The sequence below is a fragment of the Vanessa cardui genome, chromosome 23 (assembly GCF_905220365.1).
Source record: "Vanessa cardui chromosome 23, ilVanCard2.1, whole genome shotgun sequence".
Classification (NCBI taxonomy): Eukaryota; Metazoa; Arthropoda; class Insecta; order Lepidoptera; family Nymphalidae; genus Vanessa; species Vanessa cardui.
The window spans coordinates 4736542-4752804 of NC_061145.1; the positions used below are offsets into that span (position 1 = coordinate 4736542).

The following is a 16263-nucleotide window of genomic DNA, read 5'->3' on the forward strand; positions in this document are numbered from 1 at the left end:
TTAACATAATATCCAACGTGGGATGGTGTACATCTTCCTTTACTAAAGGTGTTTCACAGCGCATAACCCTACAATTTGAGTTACTGAAGACAAGGTCTAATTGGCGATTATTGATGTTTGAGACTGAGTTATATTGGGAAAAGTTATTTAAGGACATGAAGGAAGACATTGCATTGACCATTGAGTTTCCAATATTCTCACAGAGCTCAGCGGATGTGGACGAAGGAGACCAAATAGCACTAGGAACATTAAAATCACCAACTATTAAAAATATGTCTTTCGGATTCAATATCACTAATTCAGAGATACGTTCATAAAAGTTCAACTGATCTTGAAATTGTGAACCTGACTGGGGAAAATAACAACAAAAAAATCTACAATTAACGGGCTTACCTTTTGTCCTTAAAGCTACGCATAATGAAAGAACGTCACAGGAAACGATATCGTTTGACGGCAAAAAGACAGGGTCTTTAACAACGAGTCCGTTACGCACCGCAATCAGTACACCGCCTCCCATTTTATCGTTACGTTCATTATAGTTACGATCACACCTATAGACCGAGTAGCGACTATCAAAAATTTCTGAATCAAAAATTCCAGGTAATAACCATGTTTCAGTTAGACAAATTATGTCATGTTCACAATTTAATATACTCGAAAAAAACTCAGAAGTTTTTGTTCTAAGACCTCGCACGTTTTGATACAAAATAGCTATTTTGGGTACCATTGCGAAATAACTAATTTACAAATCATATAAGACTTAAGAATTATACTGAATATATTCAAACTGATCATTGCATCTAAATTAATTATAATAATTCTCCCCTCTAAAATCATACAAGTAGAATAAACCTTAAACAGATTTAGTAGTTTCATCTCTCTCTCAAAGCCTAATAAAATTACAATTAAATAGAAAAGCCAACATAATTTGAGTAAATTTGTAAAGAAGCCAACAAACGTACTTATATATAATATGTTGGATAAATTAATTGCGCGTATTACAATTTTTTTAAATCACATTCGTTAAGTATATGAATCACAGGGCTAGTATCAGTTTTTCTAGCCATAATAGAACAGTTTTTTACCCAAATATACGTATATTTTTTATCGCGAGCTATTTCTTTTGTTTTACGAAGAAGCGCCTTATTAGCACTTGTTAGATGATCGTTAAAGTAAACACGATTAGTATTTCCCACGTAGCCAAGGTCACAAGCCCTGATATTCTTCTTTGCTCGTAATCTAGCAAGGAAATCATCCTTCTTCCATCTAGACAAAAATCGAATAATTACGGGTCTTGGTTTTTTAGAATCATTGTTTTTAGGGGCCACGCGGGTTATAAAATCGATGTCCGAATGACTGTAAGCTGAGTGATCCACCAGTTCCGATAACTTATTCATTGTTGTCATTAAATTTTCGTTTTTGGATTCGGGAAGGCCAATAATCTCAACATTAGAACGCCTGGACCATTGTTCCTTATTATTAATTTCATTTTGGAGGTTTATCATAGATAATTGGCAGTTTTTCACATCGGAATATAATGCATCACACTTTTTTTATCCCATTCTCAGCTGTTTCTAGTCTCTTAAGAATCGCATCATGAGTATCACTTAAAAATTTCACGGAGTTTTGGAGTGACAAAATTTCCTTTTTAACATCCTCAAGCATATTTTGAAATCCAGAAAAAGCCTCTTTAAGCTCAGATTTAATTATATTTCGAATTTCTTCTTTAGATATTTGTAGCCCAGTGAGATTTACCTTATGTATATTTTTTTCAGAAGACGTACTCTTATCAGTTTTTTGCTTGGACCGCTTTGTGACATTGCGAATTGGGGTATTAGATTTGTTGTCCCGAGAATTATTTGAGGTACACGATGAACACCGCCAGGAGAGTCTAAGATCATTGTCCGGTTCTTGATCTTTTAGCTGTAGCATACAAGCTACATGGAATTCCCTATCGCAAGATGTACATACAATAGGATCTTCAGCATCATTTATTGATTTGCTACAGCAGGCGAACTCCATATTATTACTTCGTAACAAAAAAAAAAAAAAAAAGAAGGTAACAATACGCACAAGTGAGATTCGAACCTGTGTCGACCGCGTTTGCGTTGCGTTCGAAACCTTTGTTCCAACAACTGTTTAACGTAATCGGGCAAAAATAGTTAACAGTTTGGACGTTATTTATGTGTGGTCAATGACCTATCGGTTGCAGTATGTTTTTTCAATATGAAGCTCATTAACGTCTTGACGCACGAAGAAGTTCACGATGCACTTGTCCAAAGTTAAACATACGTAAATCACTTTTATATTTGCAAAGTTATTGTTGAAAACTATTATATTTTGGCACTGAAATTCTTATAAGTTTACTTATTCTTTGAAACGAAGATATGCTACGTATTTAGATCTTAATTTTCAAAAGAACTGTTAGCAAAATCACTGATTTTTACAATAATATTAAAGCACCAATAGTTTATACGTCTTGTCGCTATGTAACAAACAGCGCAACAAATTTTTAATTTCTCTTTTTATTTTAAGTTCAATTCAAAAATAGAATCTAGATTAACTGATATACAATTAATTATGCTCATTTACAGTACACCAAGCACTATATATATTTATTGACTTTACATAATATCAAATTGTATTTTCCTTTGTTTGATTTGTATTGACCTTACATTAAGTGAAATTGTATTTTACTCTACATATCATACTCGTACAAAGTACTACTACCATCATAGTACTTTGTGCGAGTTTGAGATGTAGTAGGTGTAGTACGGCATAACTTAGATGTGGAATCGGCAAAATTCGTAAAACCGATTACGTCCGTATTAAAAAAAATCGAAAACATTAGTCTTTATTTGTCACGCGAAAATGATCTTTATGCAAACGTAATAATTTGTAATGTCATATAACACACATATACATTTGCCAACTGACGATCGATTTTTTAGTTAATTTATAAGATGTAGCAAATTACTAAAGAATATCACAGATGCTTCTGTCAAGCAGCAAATAGTTACATTCCGGTTTAAATGGGCGTATTTATAAGTACAGGCACAAGGGAAATAATATCTTACTTCCACAGGTTATAATATTTATAGCACTTACCATCAAGGAGCACATATACCATTAAATCCGCCTATTATAAAAAAATTTAAAAACATTTATATAAAATCTTCACCAGACCTTTACGACGCCCTACGGATAGCAAGGACCCAGGAGATCAGGATACCCTTCGGAGTCGGGGTCGCTGGTTTAGCAGCACAAACGAAGCACCCTATCAATATTAAAAACGCGTACGCTGATCCAAGGTATGTTGGTATTTAAAATGAACAGGAACTGACATTTATGACTTACGACATACTAGTTTTCGCTTGCGACTTCGCTCGGGTTTAAGGGATAGGTCTTTATAAATTATAGCCTATGTGATCATTTGATGTATAATCTATATTATTGAAAAGTTTCATTAAAATCCATTTAGTAGTTTTTGCGTGAAAGATAAACAAACATCCATACAATCTTTCGCCTTTTTAAAACTGGTAGAGTTTTATCATGTGGTTTTAGATATTTACCGTTTTGTTCCAATCATATAATCAATTAAAAGATTTAATTTACGACCAGCGAAGTGGATACGTTAACTAGTATTGTTGATTACAATAACAAGGATACGTAATGGCGTTTATATGGACGTCAAACGCTATGACGTATGCGGGTAAGCCTTCGAGGCGCGCCAATAGATACTTACATCATAAACTTGAGAGTTGAAAACAATGAAACTCTTTCTTGATTTCTCTGCTAAAATTGGCATAAAAATATATTTTGCTGATGTAGAGTACACAGCTAATACACTAAGAGTTAATCGTATTTACATTTGTAGGTTCAACAGTGAAATAGACGCACGTACCGGTTACAAAACCGAGCTAATACTTTGCATGCCGATTTGCAACTGCGAGGGTGATGTCGTCGGTGTCGCACAGATAATCAACAAAACTGACGGTACACGACATATTTATTTAAATAATCTGTAAAATAAAATAACTATTGTTCAAGAACTATTGATACAGCTAAAAATTAAAAAAGAAAACTTATCAGAGTGTTTTGGTCAGCCGAAAACATTTTTGTGTCAAGATCTCATTTCTCTATATCATAATTCTATACTTTAATCAAATTACAATTCATCAATACTTATAAGCACTTTTGAATCACCATTAACCATATAAATACATAAAATTATAAAAAAAATACTTTTTATATAAAGTTCAAAATATTCAATCATCCGAAAATAACTGGATTCTGTACTGAGATAGTTATTGTTTCCAGCAATTGATTTAAATTGATGTGAGGTAATTTAGCGCACTCTAAAATCAATGTATAGTCCATTTTCTTATCATCTATAAAATATATAATTTAAAATACACCTTCATTTTTATTATTGTTTTCATTGAAACCACCCTAATCCCAACTTTATTAATATTTTATCAGGGTCAAAAGAATTTTCTGCCCGAGATGTTGAAGTATTCCGACGTTATTTAACGTTCTGCGGTATTGGAATACAAAATGCCCAACTATTCGAATCGTCTGTGCTGGAATACAAGCGTAATCAAATACTTCTAGCATTAGCGAGAAGTATATTTGAGGAACAGAGTAACCTTGAGTGTCTTGTCACGAAGATTATGACTGAAGCGAGGGAGTTGCTCAAGTGTGAACGTTGTGCTGTTTTTATACTTGATACGGACCATTGTGAATCGGTAAGATAATGTTACAAGTAACTTAAGTTAACTGGATATTGACTAGCTCATAAGACTCTCTAGTTCTGGGTTCTTACTTGAATCGAACCACTAAGTCACTGGGTATAGTCGAAAATTTTTCAATAGCATTTCTAAAAGGTTGAATTGTTTGCTCCCCACTAACTTGCCAACCGAATAAAAACATCTGGAAATCCAATATTTCCAAATCAGAAATCGTTGACTTGAGGTGAGACGTCAGATTAAGACCTGCAAGACATTCCCAGCCACACTTATCCATGTTTGACCTTCGACATAATGAATCGTTGTGTTCGTGTGTGCATGTGTGTGTGTGTGTGTGTGTGTGTGTGTGTGTGTGCGTGTGTATGTATACAATATAAGTAATAGATAACTTTCTGTTCCAGAGTCATTTAGAACGTATAGTACAAAGACCGGGTGGTCGACCGAGCGGTGCGCCTGCGTTGCCGCCCCCAGCGCCGACTAGGTTTCACACGCTGTTCGAACTAGGAGCTAAGCATTCCAGAACAACTCTAACGCCGCGACACGACATCAAATCTACGCTTGCTTGTATTGCTCTTGCGGTAAGTGTCAACTATGTACGACACAACTTAGATGTCACATCGGCAAAATTCGTAAAACCGATCACATCTAAATTGAGTACGCTATCCCAAATTATCAAAATTTATTTCTAATACGAATATGATCTTTACACAAACGTAATAACTTGTAATATCATATGACTTAATATATTCGTCAATTTGACGCGTCGATTTACATGCCCTTGCTTTCTCTGACGCGTGAATCTATAGCGACGAATAGCGTCGAATGGCGCGATAGGGAGCTATTTCTATTGGTTGTGTAAATCGACAGTGATCGGTTTTATTTTCATTCCATTGCATTTTCCGATGCTACATCTAATTTGTGTCGTACTATACTTTGCTAATTACTACACACATAGATACAGTTGACACACATTCACGATTAAATCGTCTGACTAAAACTTATAACAAACATTTTTAAGTTTACCGTTTCTTAAAGTTTAAATCATTTGTCAACAAATACATTGCAATGTACACATTATTCAATACAAGATTATACAGACGATAAAAAACCGTGGAATTAATATTTTTTGACTTCCAGAGAGGATTTATTAAATGCATATATAATTATGACTTTCTTTTTAAATGTTGAAAAAGAGTAACCTCTGAGTTTCTTGCCAGTACTTCTCTGTAGAATCTACTTTCCGAACTGGTGGTAACTTAACTTATTACAGTTGTTAAATAACGTTTTAAAAGTGCTTATAAAAGCCTACTTGAATAAACTATATTTTGTTTTTCATTTTCATTTTTTACAGTAAAAATCAAACCGTCAGCTTACAAATTCACTTTGTTAGCTCTACGTAAAAGCCCTTATATAAAGTTACACGCTGTTTCAGTACCGGTAATAGGCTCGATACCTATTTTATATCGGTATATAAATTACACCGGGGATACATTGCGATATTTTTGATACTATTACAAAATATGTCATGTTATACTGATAGACCGGGAGATGATAATGACAAAATATTTGGTCATTTGTACCAGTATGGCGGTTCTTCAGGGGTCTAATTACGTAAAGGCAAAAAGGAAAATGATGGTCATAGCGCTCGCACCGGCGGCCCAATCGCGTGGGCTTTCATCGAACGCGTCGGAAAAATAACGAGTGTCAAACGATTTGTTCCACAAAAATGCTTGTATTTTCAGATAGTCGAAAAAAAAGAAAAAAAGAAGTAGGCGGTAGCGTAATGCCATACTTCTCGGGTGTGGCTTACAGCCCGCCATGCCGACGCGAATACATTAATTTTAATAAAACAATTCAATCATTTGTACCAGGCTAATTTTTGGATAGCTAATTATCGTCGAATAATCCATCATCCAAATCATATAACCCAACAACAATAAACAATCTCCTATAACTCGCATTCTCACGAAATTGGAATTTATTAAAAACTTAAACAATTTCCAATGGAAAAAAATCAGAGAAGATAAATGAGTAAATTTAGTAAGAACCGACAGATCAATCTAAAAATTATTATAACCTATTTACAATTAACATATTTCCATTAAAGGAATATCTTGCTTTTAAATGCAACTTAAGTAGTCTTCCCGAAACGAATGATGCTAACGATACCGGTGTATTTAACGATAAACTCATCTCATACTTTATATATTATAAAAAATCATATAACTTATTTTAGTTTGAATGGCCAAAGACGTTATTATTGCTTTAAGAAGTCTCGAACAGTTCTTGCCTCTACTAATATTATAAGTCAAAAGTAACTGTGTCCGTTATATATTCCCGCCAAATCCGCTGGACCAATTTTGTGTCATTTTTTAATTTGGTATGTAAATACTTTGAATCCCGGGAATGACATTAGCTACTGGGTGACCGCTTACTACTGACTGTTGACTAATATGGATGACTGCTTGCGTGATATAGGTACAGCTAGATACGGATTCAGCTATATATATGAATGAAGAGAAGGAATATTGCAAATACTAGTAGTATTATTAATTAAAGAAATTCTTTTTTTCAGGTGGCCCGATCAAATAAAGCACTGAATATTTCTGATGTAGACGAATGGCGTAAAGAAAATGGCATGATTGTAGTTGATATCGTATCGGATGACGCTGTTAATGTACGAACAATGCTTTGTATGCCTATTGTCAACGCTAATAAGGACGTTATTGGTGTAGCACAATTGATTAACAAGGTAAGGTTATCTTCTTACTCCCTCTTTCTATATTGTAACGAGAAGGATATATGATGTTTTTGTTAATGAGTCGCTAAGATTTAAGCTAACAACAGATTATAATAGTGTAATGTCATATTAATAAAATAGAAAATGCATTGTCGTGTTAATATTTGCATTCGATACAAATGTGAAAGATACGATCAGCTTATTAGGTAGTATTGTAACCATAAACTTTGCCATTTAAACGCATTAAGTACTTCAAAAGGAATAAAAAAGTTCCATTAGCTAGTGATAAACAACACCTAGTTTGATCTTGATCTTGTTATTGAATCCGCTAATAACTTAAAATTTACCACACAAGAGAGTGTCAATACAATCGAACAAATGAAGATCATCAGCAGTAGTTGCGCTTTATGAGTAATAACAAAAAAAATCCTTATATTGCTAAAGTGCCAACAATCTTGAGATTAAAGATAGTAAGTCCTATATGTTTGCATTTACACTGGATCAGTCACTCTACAGACCGTTTGTGCGTAAAATAAAATGGTGCGTGCGTAGCGCTTACCCAAACTCCTTCGACTTAGTGGTAGGGCTAGTGTAGTGTAGTTAGTAGTAGGGTTGTGCAAACCTGTCTGGGTAGTTACCAGCCACTCATCAGATATTCTGCAGCCAAAGAGCAGAGCTATTGTCGTATTCAGAATTGAAGAGTGAGTGAGCCAGATTAATTACAGGCACTATGCGCAAAACATCATAGTTCCCAAGTTTAGTGGAGCAATGGCGAAGTAAGAGATGGTTAATATTTCTAATAGCGCCAATGTATATAGGTGGTAACCACAAAATCCGGTGGCTTATTTGCCATTTATTACATAAAAAATAGACTTACACATAGTCCTATCTTAGTGGTGAACCTTTTTGTAAAGTTTAAAGAACGATATCAAATTCCGCTATTAATCTTAAGTACAAAATCCATAAAGTAAAACAATTCTTCAATGCGTCAATAGAATGTTCGATGATCCGCATTTAATTTAAGAAGTTTTTGAATATTTTCAGGAAAACGGATCTCAGTTCACGGACGGCGATATATCAATATTCGAAGCGTTCGCCATATTCTGCGGTCTCGGTATTCACAATACACAGATGTATGAAAACGCTTGTAAATTAATGGCAAAGCAGAAGGTAAGGCTCCAAATCAAAATTTTGGAATTCATTTCAAATATTTTCTGTGTTTATAATTCATCTCGTACTCGGCGTTGAAGGAAAACATCGTGAGGAAACCTGCATGTCTTATTTCATAGAAATTCTGCCACATGTGTATTCCACCAACCCGCATTGGAATATCGTAGTGAAATATGGGAGGAGGCCTTAGCCCAAGCAGTGGGAAAATTTTAAGGCTGCTATTGTTGTTGTTAAAGTATTTATATTCCGATTTTATTAATATTTTAATATTTTTCTTTAAAGGTAGCATTGGAATGTTTATCGTACCACGCAACGGCCTCAGCGGAGGACACCCACAAGCTCTGTCAAGAAGTCATACCTTCAGCTGAAGTCTATAATCTTTACAGTTATAAATTCCATGGTAAATAACACTCAATAAATTCAATATGCTTATATTTAAAACTAGTAGTCGCCCGCGGTTTTGCTCGCCTTTTCGGGTGTTGGTTGTCATATGTCAGGCAAAAAAGTAGTATGTGACCTTTCCTGGAGTTCAAGTTAGCTTCATACCAAATTTCATCAAATTCGGTTCAGTGGTTTGGTCGTGAAAGAGTTACTTTCACATTTATAATATTAGGTATTAAAGATTTTCAAACAATTAACTTATTTCATATGATTTTAGATTTCGATTTATCTGACGAGGATACGTGTAGAGCGACTTTGCGGATGTTCTTGCAGTGCAATCTAGTTGAGAAATTCCATATTCCTTATGATGTAAGTATAAATGCATCGGATATTAATACACTTCGGTTAATTTGAAGCATTTTGCCCCTCCGTGACTACTTAGTATATATTTCGTACGAAATACACATAGTTGTTAAAATAGTTTGCCATTTGTGCTATGGAAAAAATGACGTGTAGAAAATTATACAAGACAAATTGAAGACAAACCATCTAGTAATAAATATTAATAATAATAACAACATCCTCATGCATTTATTGATTTAACTTTGGTATCTTCAATTATTTATGACTTACTATATCATGTGTATATATGTAATTACATATACATACATATGTGTAAGTACAACGTGTACAATATTTGGTTCCAGGTCTTATGCCGATGGATACTGAGCGTTAAGAAAAACTATCGTCCTGTAAAATATCACAATTGGCGACACGCCCTCAACGTAGCACAGACTATGTTCGCGATGCTCAAGACCGGCAAGATGGAACGCTTCATGTCCGACCTTGAGATCCTTGGCCTATTAGTCGCTTGTCTATGCCACGATTTAGACCATAGAGGAACTAATAACGCCTTCCAAACAAAGACGGAGAGCCCGCTAGCGATCTTATATTCAACATCGACGATGGAACACCATCACTTCGATCAGTGTGTTATGATTTTGAACAGTGAAAGCAATAATATTTTTCAAGTAAGTTTTCCAAAAAGTTTCTGTGCAAAATAATTTTATGCTATTTTTTGATCTACAATATTACAATTAATTATTTTTTAATGTCAATAAAAACAGTTTCAAATAACGGATTTGAATCGCGTATATTAATTATTTTTAACATCCCGACGTTTCGAGCACTTTACAGCGTTCGTGGTAACGGGTAGACCAGTCTACCCGTGACCACGAACGATTCAAATCCGTTATAGCTAGTTTTATTTCAATGTGTAATCGCGAAAATTTAAGACAAAAACAGTTTCACTTATGGTCTAATTATAAGCTAAAACCTCAAAGTGGTCGTCTTTTAACGAACTAAAAGATATTTCAGAAAAAGATTTAATTGACTATTTTACAACCTTTTAATTCACTAATTAAATGAGCTTAAGTATGATTCAAGTATCTACGGCATAACTTATTAGCATTGCTTACAATGCTAGGTTGAAGAATTCTGATTTTTGCTTCTGAATTTCAATCATTAATTACAAAAAAGAAAAACAGAATAAAAAAATATTATTTATAAGTCTTAATAATCTTAACAAATACAATTATTTTCAGGCGTTATCACCTTGTGATTATAAAGACGTAATGAGGGTTGTGGAGACAGCGATTCTATCAACGGACCTAGCAATGTACTTCAAAAAGAAATCAAAGTTCCTAGAATTAGTTGAAAACGGTGAATTCGACTGGCAAAGTCAAGAAAAGAAAGAATGTGAGTATCATGTAATTTTATTACATTGGAAGACTTTCTTCTAGTGAAATGTTACCCAGTGGGGGGCAATAAGTGGACCTAAGCCAATGGTTATAAGTTTCAATCGCTATTTGTAGTTAAGTCATCGATTTCATTCTCGGAAATGCCATAAGAATACTTGTATGATCAGCCCCGTATTAAGCACAACAAGCGACTGGATGTAAGCCGTGTTCTGGGCATCTCCACTTCCCCTAAAAAAGTTTGTAAGACAATTGAGGCGCTTTCCCGATTGTTTCATTCTTGATCATTATCAGCGCACCATATATCCTGTGTTAGATGCGTCCTATATAATTCTTACCAATGTATATTGAAATTCCTAGTGGATGAAAGTAGATAAATAAATTGCAAACCATCTCTCTAAGCATGACACGAGATTTAACAGTAAGATATTTAGTTGTTGTCAAAATCTTACACTTTACACTGTGGTACGCGGAATGCGTTTTGAGCATAATTTGATCTGCGCAGTAGATTATTTTAGGTCTCTTTGGAGGAATGAAGAAGCCGGTGTGCTAATGGTTACACGCGATTGGTCTCAGTTCTTGATTTTCTTCTATTGTACTCTAGTTTGTTATTTGCCTACTTTAATTGGTCTAAAGTGTACGTACATAAACTTGACTACTGCTGTGGTCTTAACTCGTGCAGGCTATAATAGGGCTTAATGAAAGATTACGAAAAAAATTTGTTTTAAATACTTTATACAAATCAAATAGATACATATTTGGAAGTAATAATTTTCGTTTCATTTCTAGTATTATGTGGTATGATGATGACGGCCTGTGATGTATCAGCAATAGCCAAACCTTGGGAGGTACAACACAAAGTCGCTAAATTAGTAGCGGACGAGTTCTTCGATCAGGGAGACTTGGAGAAGTTGCAGCTCAATCAGCAACCCATTGCGATGATGGACAGGTATGATGATTATATATTTGCTACAATTTTATTCTTCACTAATAAAAAAAAATATTCTTCACTGACTCGAGGTGGCCCAATGGTTAGAACGCGTGCATCTTAACCGGTGTTTGCGGGTTCAAACCCAGGCAGGCACCGCTGATTCATGTGCTTAATTTGTCTTTATAATTCATCTCGTGCTCAGCGGTGAAGGAAAACATCGCGAGGAAACCTGCTTGTGACAAATTTCATAGAAATTCCACCACATGTGTATTCCACCAACCCGCATTGGAACAGCGTGGTGGAATATGTTTCAAACCTTCTCCTCAAAGGGAGAGGAGGCCTTTAGCCCAGCAGTGGTAATTTACAGGCTGTTGTTATTGTTGTTGTATCATTATTTTGCTATATATCCTACAATTAAATAGAACCGCTATACCTTTCTTTTTCTTTTTACCTTTCATTTCCTTAAGCCTACAGCTTTAGTAAATCGTCTAATCATCAGGTTTAGGTCAATTGAGCCTGCTCGTTAATAAATTATGAAGTGCTTTAATGATCTCGTTTATATTGTAGAGAGAAGAAAGATGAATTGCCTCAGATGCAAGTGGGTTTCATCGACATGATCTGCCTGCCTTTATACAAGGTTCTCTCCGATACGTTCCCGTGGATACAGCCATTGTATACCGGAACTATGGAGAATAGACAACGCTGGCAGGACCTCGCTGAGAAGGTGGAAATGGGACTGACGTGGATTGACCACGATACGATCGATAAACCAATTGAAGAGTTTACAGGTTTGACTATGCATATTTTAATATAAGATCCATGTCTACATTTTGGGCATATGAGTCTGACACCAAAATTAAAATTGACACTTCTTGCGTTAGATAACTCATTTATTATTTTCCTATTTTAATGTTATGTGTTATTTTTTTAATTGCAATTAAACTCAGTGATTTCAATAGACAAGAAAATAAACTTTGCATCTCAAGTAATTGAATTCGACAAAAAATATTTACGGGAATTTTGTTAAACAAATCAAAAAGTATCCACTAAAAGTTCAAGAAATTGTAACAAGGCTTGAATTTGAAAAACTCTGTTGAACTATACATCTATCTTTCTTGTAATGTTATGAAACACAACCAAATATGAATGGGATGAAGTTAAAAGGATGAAGATCTTGATTTTCATCTTACAGCATCAAACGAAGCAATCAAAGATGTAGAACTGACAGTGACGACGCTGAACTGCGCACGACCGGTGTCGGACGCGACCAGTATGGCGCTTGTGAAGCCGATAAAGACTTCCTTCCATTCCCTGAGGAGAGGAAAGCCTAGTAACTTCTCATCTCGACCAGCTCGGAGTAAACTAACTAGGTAAATTATGTTAGATGTTATGCTACTTTTATGAACTACAAGTATATATCGTATTAGATAATATGTCTATTGTAGAAGCAAAGAAAACCTTCGAAGAAATTATGGATATTAAAATAGAAGGTTTTTTTGAAATTTAAGTAATATGTGCTTACAATAAATATCGTATGATATTCATTGCATTTAAATTTCCATTCGTTGATTCAATGTTTCTAAACATATAGTATGTTAACATTATCATGATATTCAATCAAATAACATAAACATATCAATATGATAACTAATATATTCATAAAAATAAAAACCTATAAACGTCTATAGCGTTTTATGGTTTCATTTAGAACTAGTAATTGGAGTTTGTCGATAGCAAATACGTTTTCCTTTATTTTTCATACACAGCCGTAGTACCGCTCTCTAACCGGCCAGTAACTTTTTCCGCTCTCTAATATTAAATCTTTGTTAAATCACAACAATTAAAATGAATAATTATCTTTATTCTACACATCTATGGCTACTTCAAATCAGACCATAACTATTTTTCTATATGCAGCTACAGACTGTCAAGTATAAACTGGCGTTCCTGTGGCAGCACCTGCTACACCCTTTTTGTTGCAACTTTTTTGTTTATTTTACCAATATCTCCCTAGAAAATAATTCTCTACGTCACATTCTTAATAGATTTTGGGTAATTTTTCTTAATAAGGGTAAATAAAACAAGTAAGATATAAATAAACAAAAAAAAATAGTACATGTTTTTGCCACACGCTAACTTACACTTGACGCTCTATATCAATACGTATGAGTTCGCCTTAACATTATTAAAAAATAAAACCATGTAAACTAAGACAGTCGTATAATCAGAGTGAACCAAAAGTTTCCTTCAGATCCCTCTACGCGGCGCCAAGCTCACGAGAAGAGAGAGAGCGGATAGTGAGACCGACGGAAGAGAATCACGTGACGGAGGTAGCCTCGCAGACCAGCAAGGCGTCTAAGCACAAGGGACGGTAAGGACTTTAACAAGAGAAATTACGTCACAGGATATACTGCCCTTTGATTTCTTGCCCTTGCTTTATCTACTCAAATCAAAACATACTTTATTCAAGTAAGCTTTGGAATCGTCATTTAACATCGACATGTAGATTCTACCGAGAACCGGAAACTGACTAGTTAATCTTTTTTAACATTTAAATATTCATAGTCATTATATGAGTATGTAAATATATCCTAGTAGTAACGTATATTTGATTTGATTGATTGAGCACCAGCATTACTTAGTGGTAGAACTTTGTGCAAGCCCGTCTGGGTGAGTGAGCCAGTGTAACGAAAAAGCACAAGGGACATAGCATCTTAGTTTCCAAGGTTGGTGGCGCATTGACGATGTAAGGAATAGTTAATATTTCTTACAGCGTAATGACGCTGTAAGAAATATTAACTATAAAAACATAGACCATTGTCTATGGGCGATGGTGACCACTTACCAAGGAATAGTTAATAAGAAATATTAACTATAAAAACATAGACCATTGTCTATGGGCGATGGTGACCACTTACCAAGGAATAGTTAATATTTCTTACAGCGTCATTACGCTGTAAGAAATATTAACTATTCCTTACATCGTCAATGCGCCACCAACCTTGGAAACTAAGATGCTATGTCCCTTGTGCTTTTTCGTTACACTGGCTCACTCACCCAGACGGGCTTGCACAAAGTTCTACCACTAAGTAATGCTGGTGCTCAATCAATCAAATCAAATATACGTTACTACTAGGATATATTTACATACTCATATAATGACTATGAACCATCAGGTGGCCACTTACCATCAGGTGGCCCATATCGTCCGCCAACCTATTCCATAAAATAAAAAAAATAAAAATAGGTCCTATTTCGTTTGGTTAATTTAATGGTAATGAAGACTAATAAATAAAAGGTTAGAACAATAATGAAACTAATTAAATAATATTATTTTCAGGTTATGCCATATGTTGTGACGGTTAAGTTTCAATTGGTAAGCAGATTTAAATTAAAAAATACTAAAATTTAAAAATCGAATTTTATAAATAATGACATATATTTTTTTATTATCTGTAGGAGCAGCCAAAGCAGTACAGAGAAAAAGGACAAAGTGAAACCGTCCAAATCAATCGACTAACCCAAAACGAGACACATTAAATGAATTTGTTCGTAAATAGTGATGTTTCTTCTGGTTTTATTAGACACTATTAGAATTAACCTAAATCTTTAGTGAAACGTAGAAACTAATGTCTGATTGAGGAAAATTATTCTGACGGGGTTTTTGAACGTAATGTATTTGTATATCTGAATGAATATAATAAAACAATCGAGCTTTGTATAATGGATTTCGAAATTCCTTGGACAGTGTATAATAAGTAGGAACTTTGTGTGAAATTGAAACTCTTGCATGGTCAATAATAAAGCAATATCTAAGGAGAATACTCTCTGGTAAAGAGTCTAGAAGTGAATCTTGTTTGAAGTTGTTTATGACGCAAAAAGGTTTCACTTCTGTCAATCAATTTTTTTTTTTCGTTATTACAGTACGTATCTCATGCAATAAAATATCTTTAAATGATTTTGCTCAATCAGACATTTATAGAAGAAATTGATAATTTCTATCAGTTTCTTAAAATAATTCGTCGTTTTGACGTTAATAATGTTTCATGTAAAACAACTCTTAGATAAATGTTTATGTATTTAATAGACTGTGATCTAGTGTTACTTCACCGATATTTCTATTTTACTCTGTGTATATATGTGGCCGTTGAGAGATTTTTATTAAAAAACAGCTAAAAATGACGACTAACGAGTTTTGAATTTAGAATTGACACATATTGAAGAAAATATTATGAATATTTAAAAAAAATAAAGTAACAATGGAATTCCCTTAAAGTGTATTAAATGGCAGCACTATAAAATATTCATAATATTTAAAATTTATTGAGATCATTATCATTTTAAAAATATATTCATTTATATTTTTTATCACTGATCAATTATCTATATATTATAACATGATATATTATCATGTTATATACGTCTCTTTCGTGGCCTTTGAAGCTATGTTTCGGTGTGTTACCAGCATTATTATATTTAAAATAGAATAAACTATATTTTAAGTTTATGATTTTTTTTTAATATAAAATTTAAAAA

The 16263-nt window shown here is 34.0% G+C and overlaps 1 protein-coding gene across 1 annotated transcript in view; it reads left to right on the top strand.

Annotated features, from left to right (window-relative positions):
- The window catches only part of LOC124539674 (cGMP-specific 3',5'-cyclic phosphodiesterase-like), a 153465-nt gene extending 137920 nt beyond the window's left edge, over nt 1–15545 (top strand). The window contains exons 6-21 of the mRNA XM_047116990.1: nt 3185–3311; nt 3878–3996; nt 4483–4748; nt 5150–5326; nt 7324–7500; nt 8533–8658; nt 8941–9058; nt 9317–9408; nt 9747–10070; nt 10644–10797; nt 11586–11745; nt 12295–12515; nt 12920–13097; nt 13979–14098; nt 15068–15103; nt 15187–15545. Coding sequence (XP_046972946.1) covers nt 3185–3311; nt 3878–3996; nt 4483–4748; nt 5150–5326; nt 7324–7500; nt 8533–8658; nt 8941–9058; nt 9317–9408; nt 9747–10070; nt 10644–10797; nt 11586–11745; nt 12295–12515; nt 12920–13097; nt 13979–14098; nt 15068–15086 — 2378 coding nt within the window. The 3' untranslated portion in view covers nt 15087–15103; nt 15187–15545. The remainder of the gene's footprint in view (nt 1–3184; nt 3312–3877; nt 3997–4482; nt 4749–5149; nt 5327–7323; nt 7501–8532; nt 8659–8940; nt 9059–9316; nt 9409–9746; nt 10071–10643; nt 10798–11585; nt 11746–12294; nt 12516–12919; nt 13098–13978; nt 14099–15067; nt 15104–15186) is intronic.
- The last annotated feature ends 718 nt before the right edge of the window (nt 15546–16263 follow it).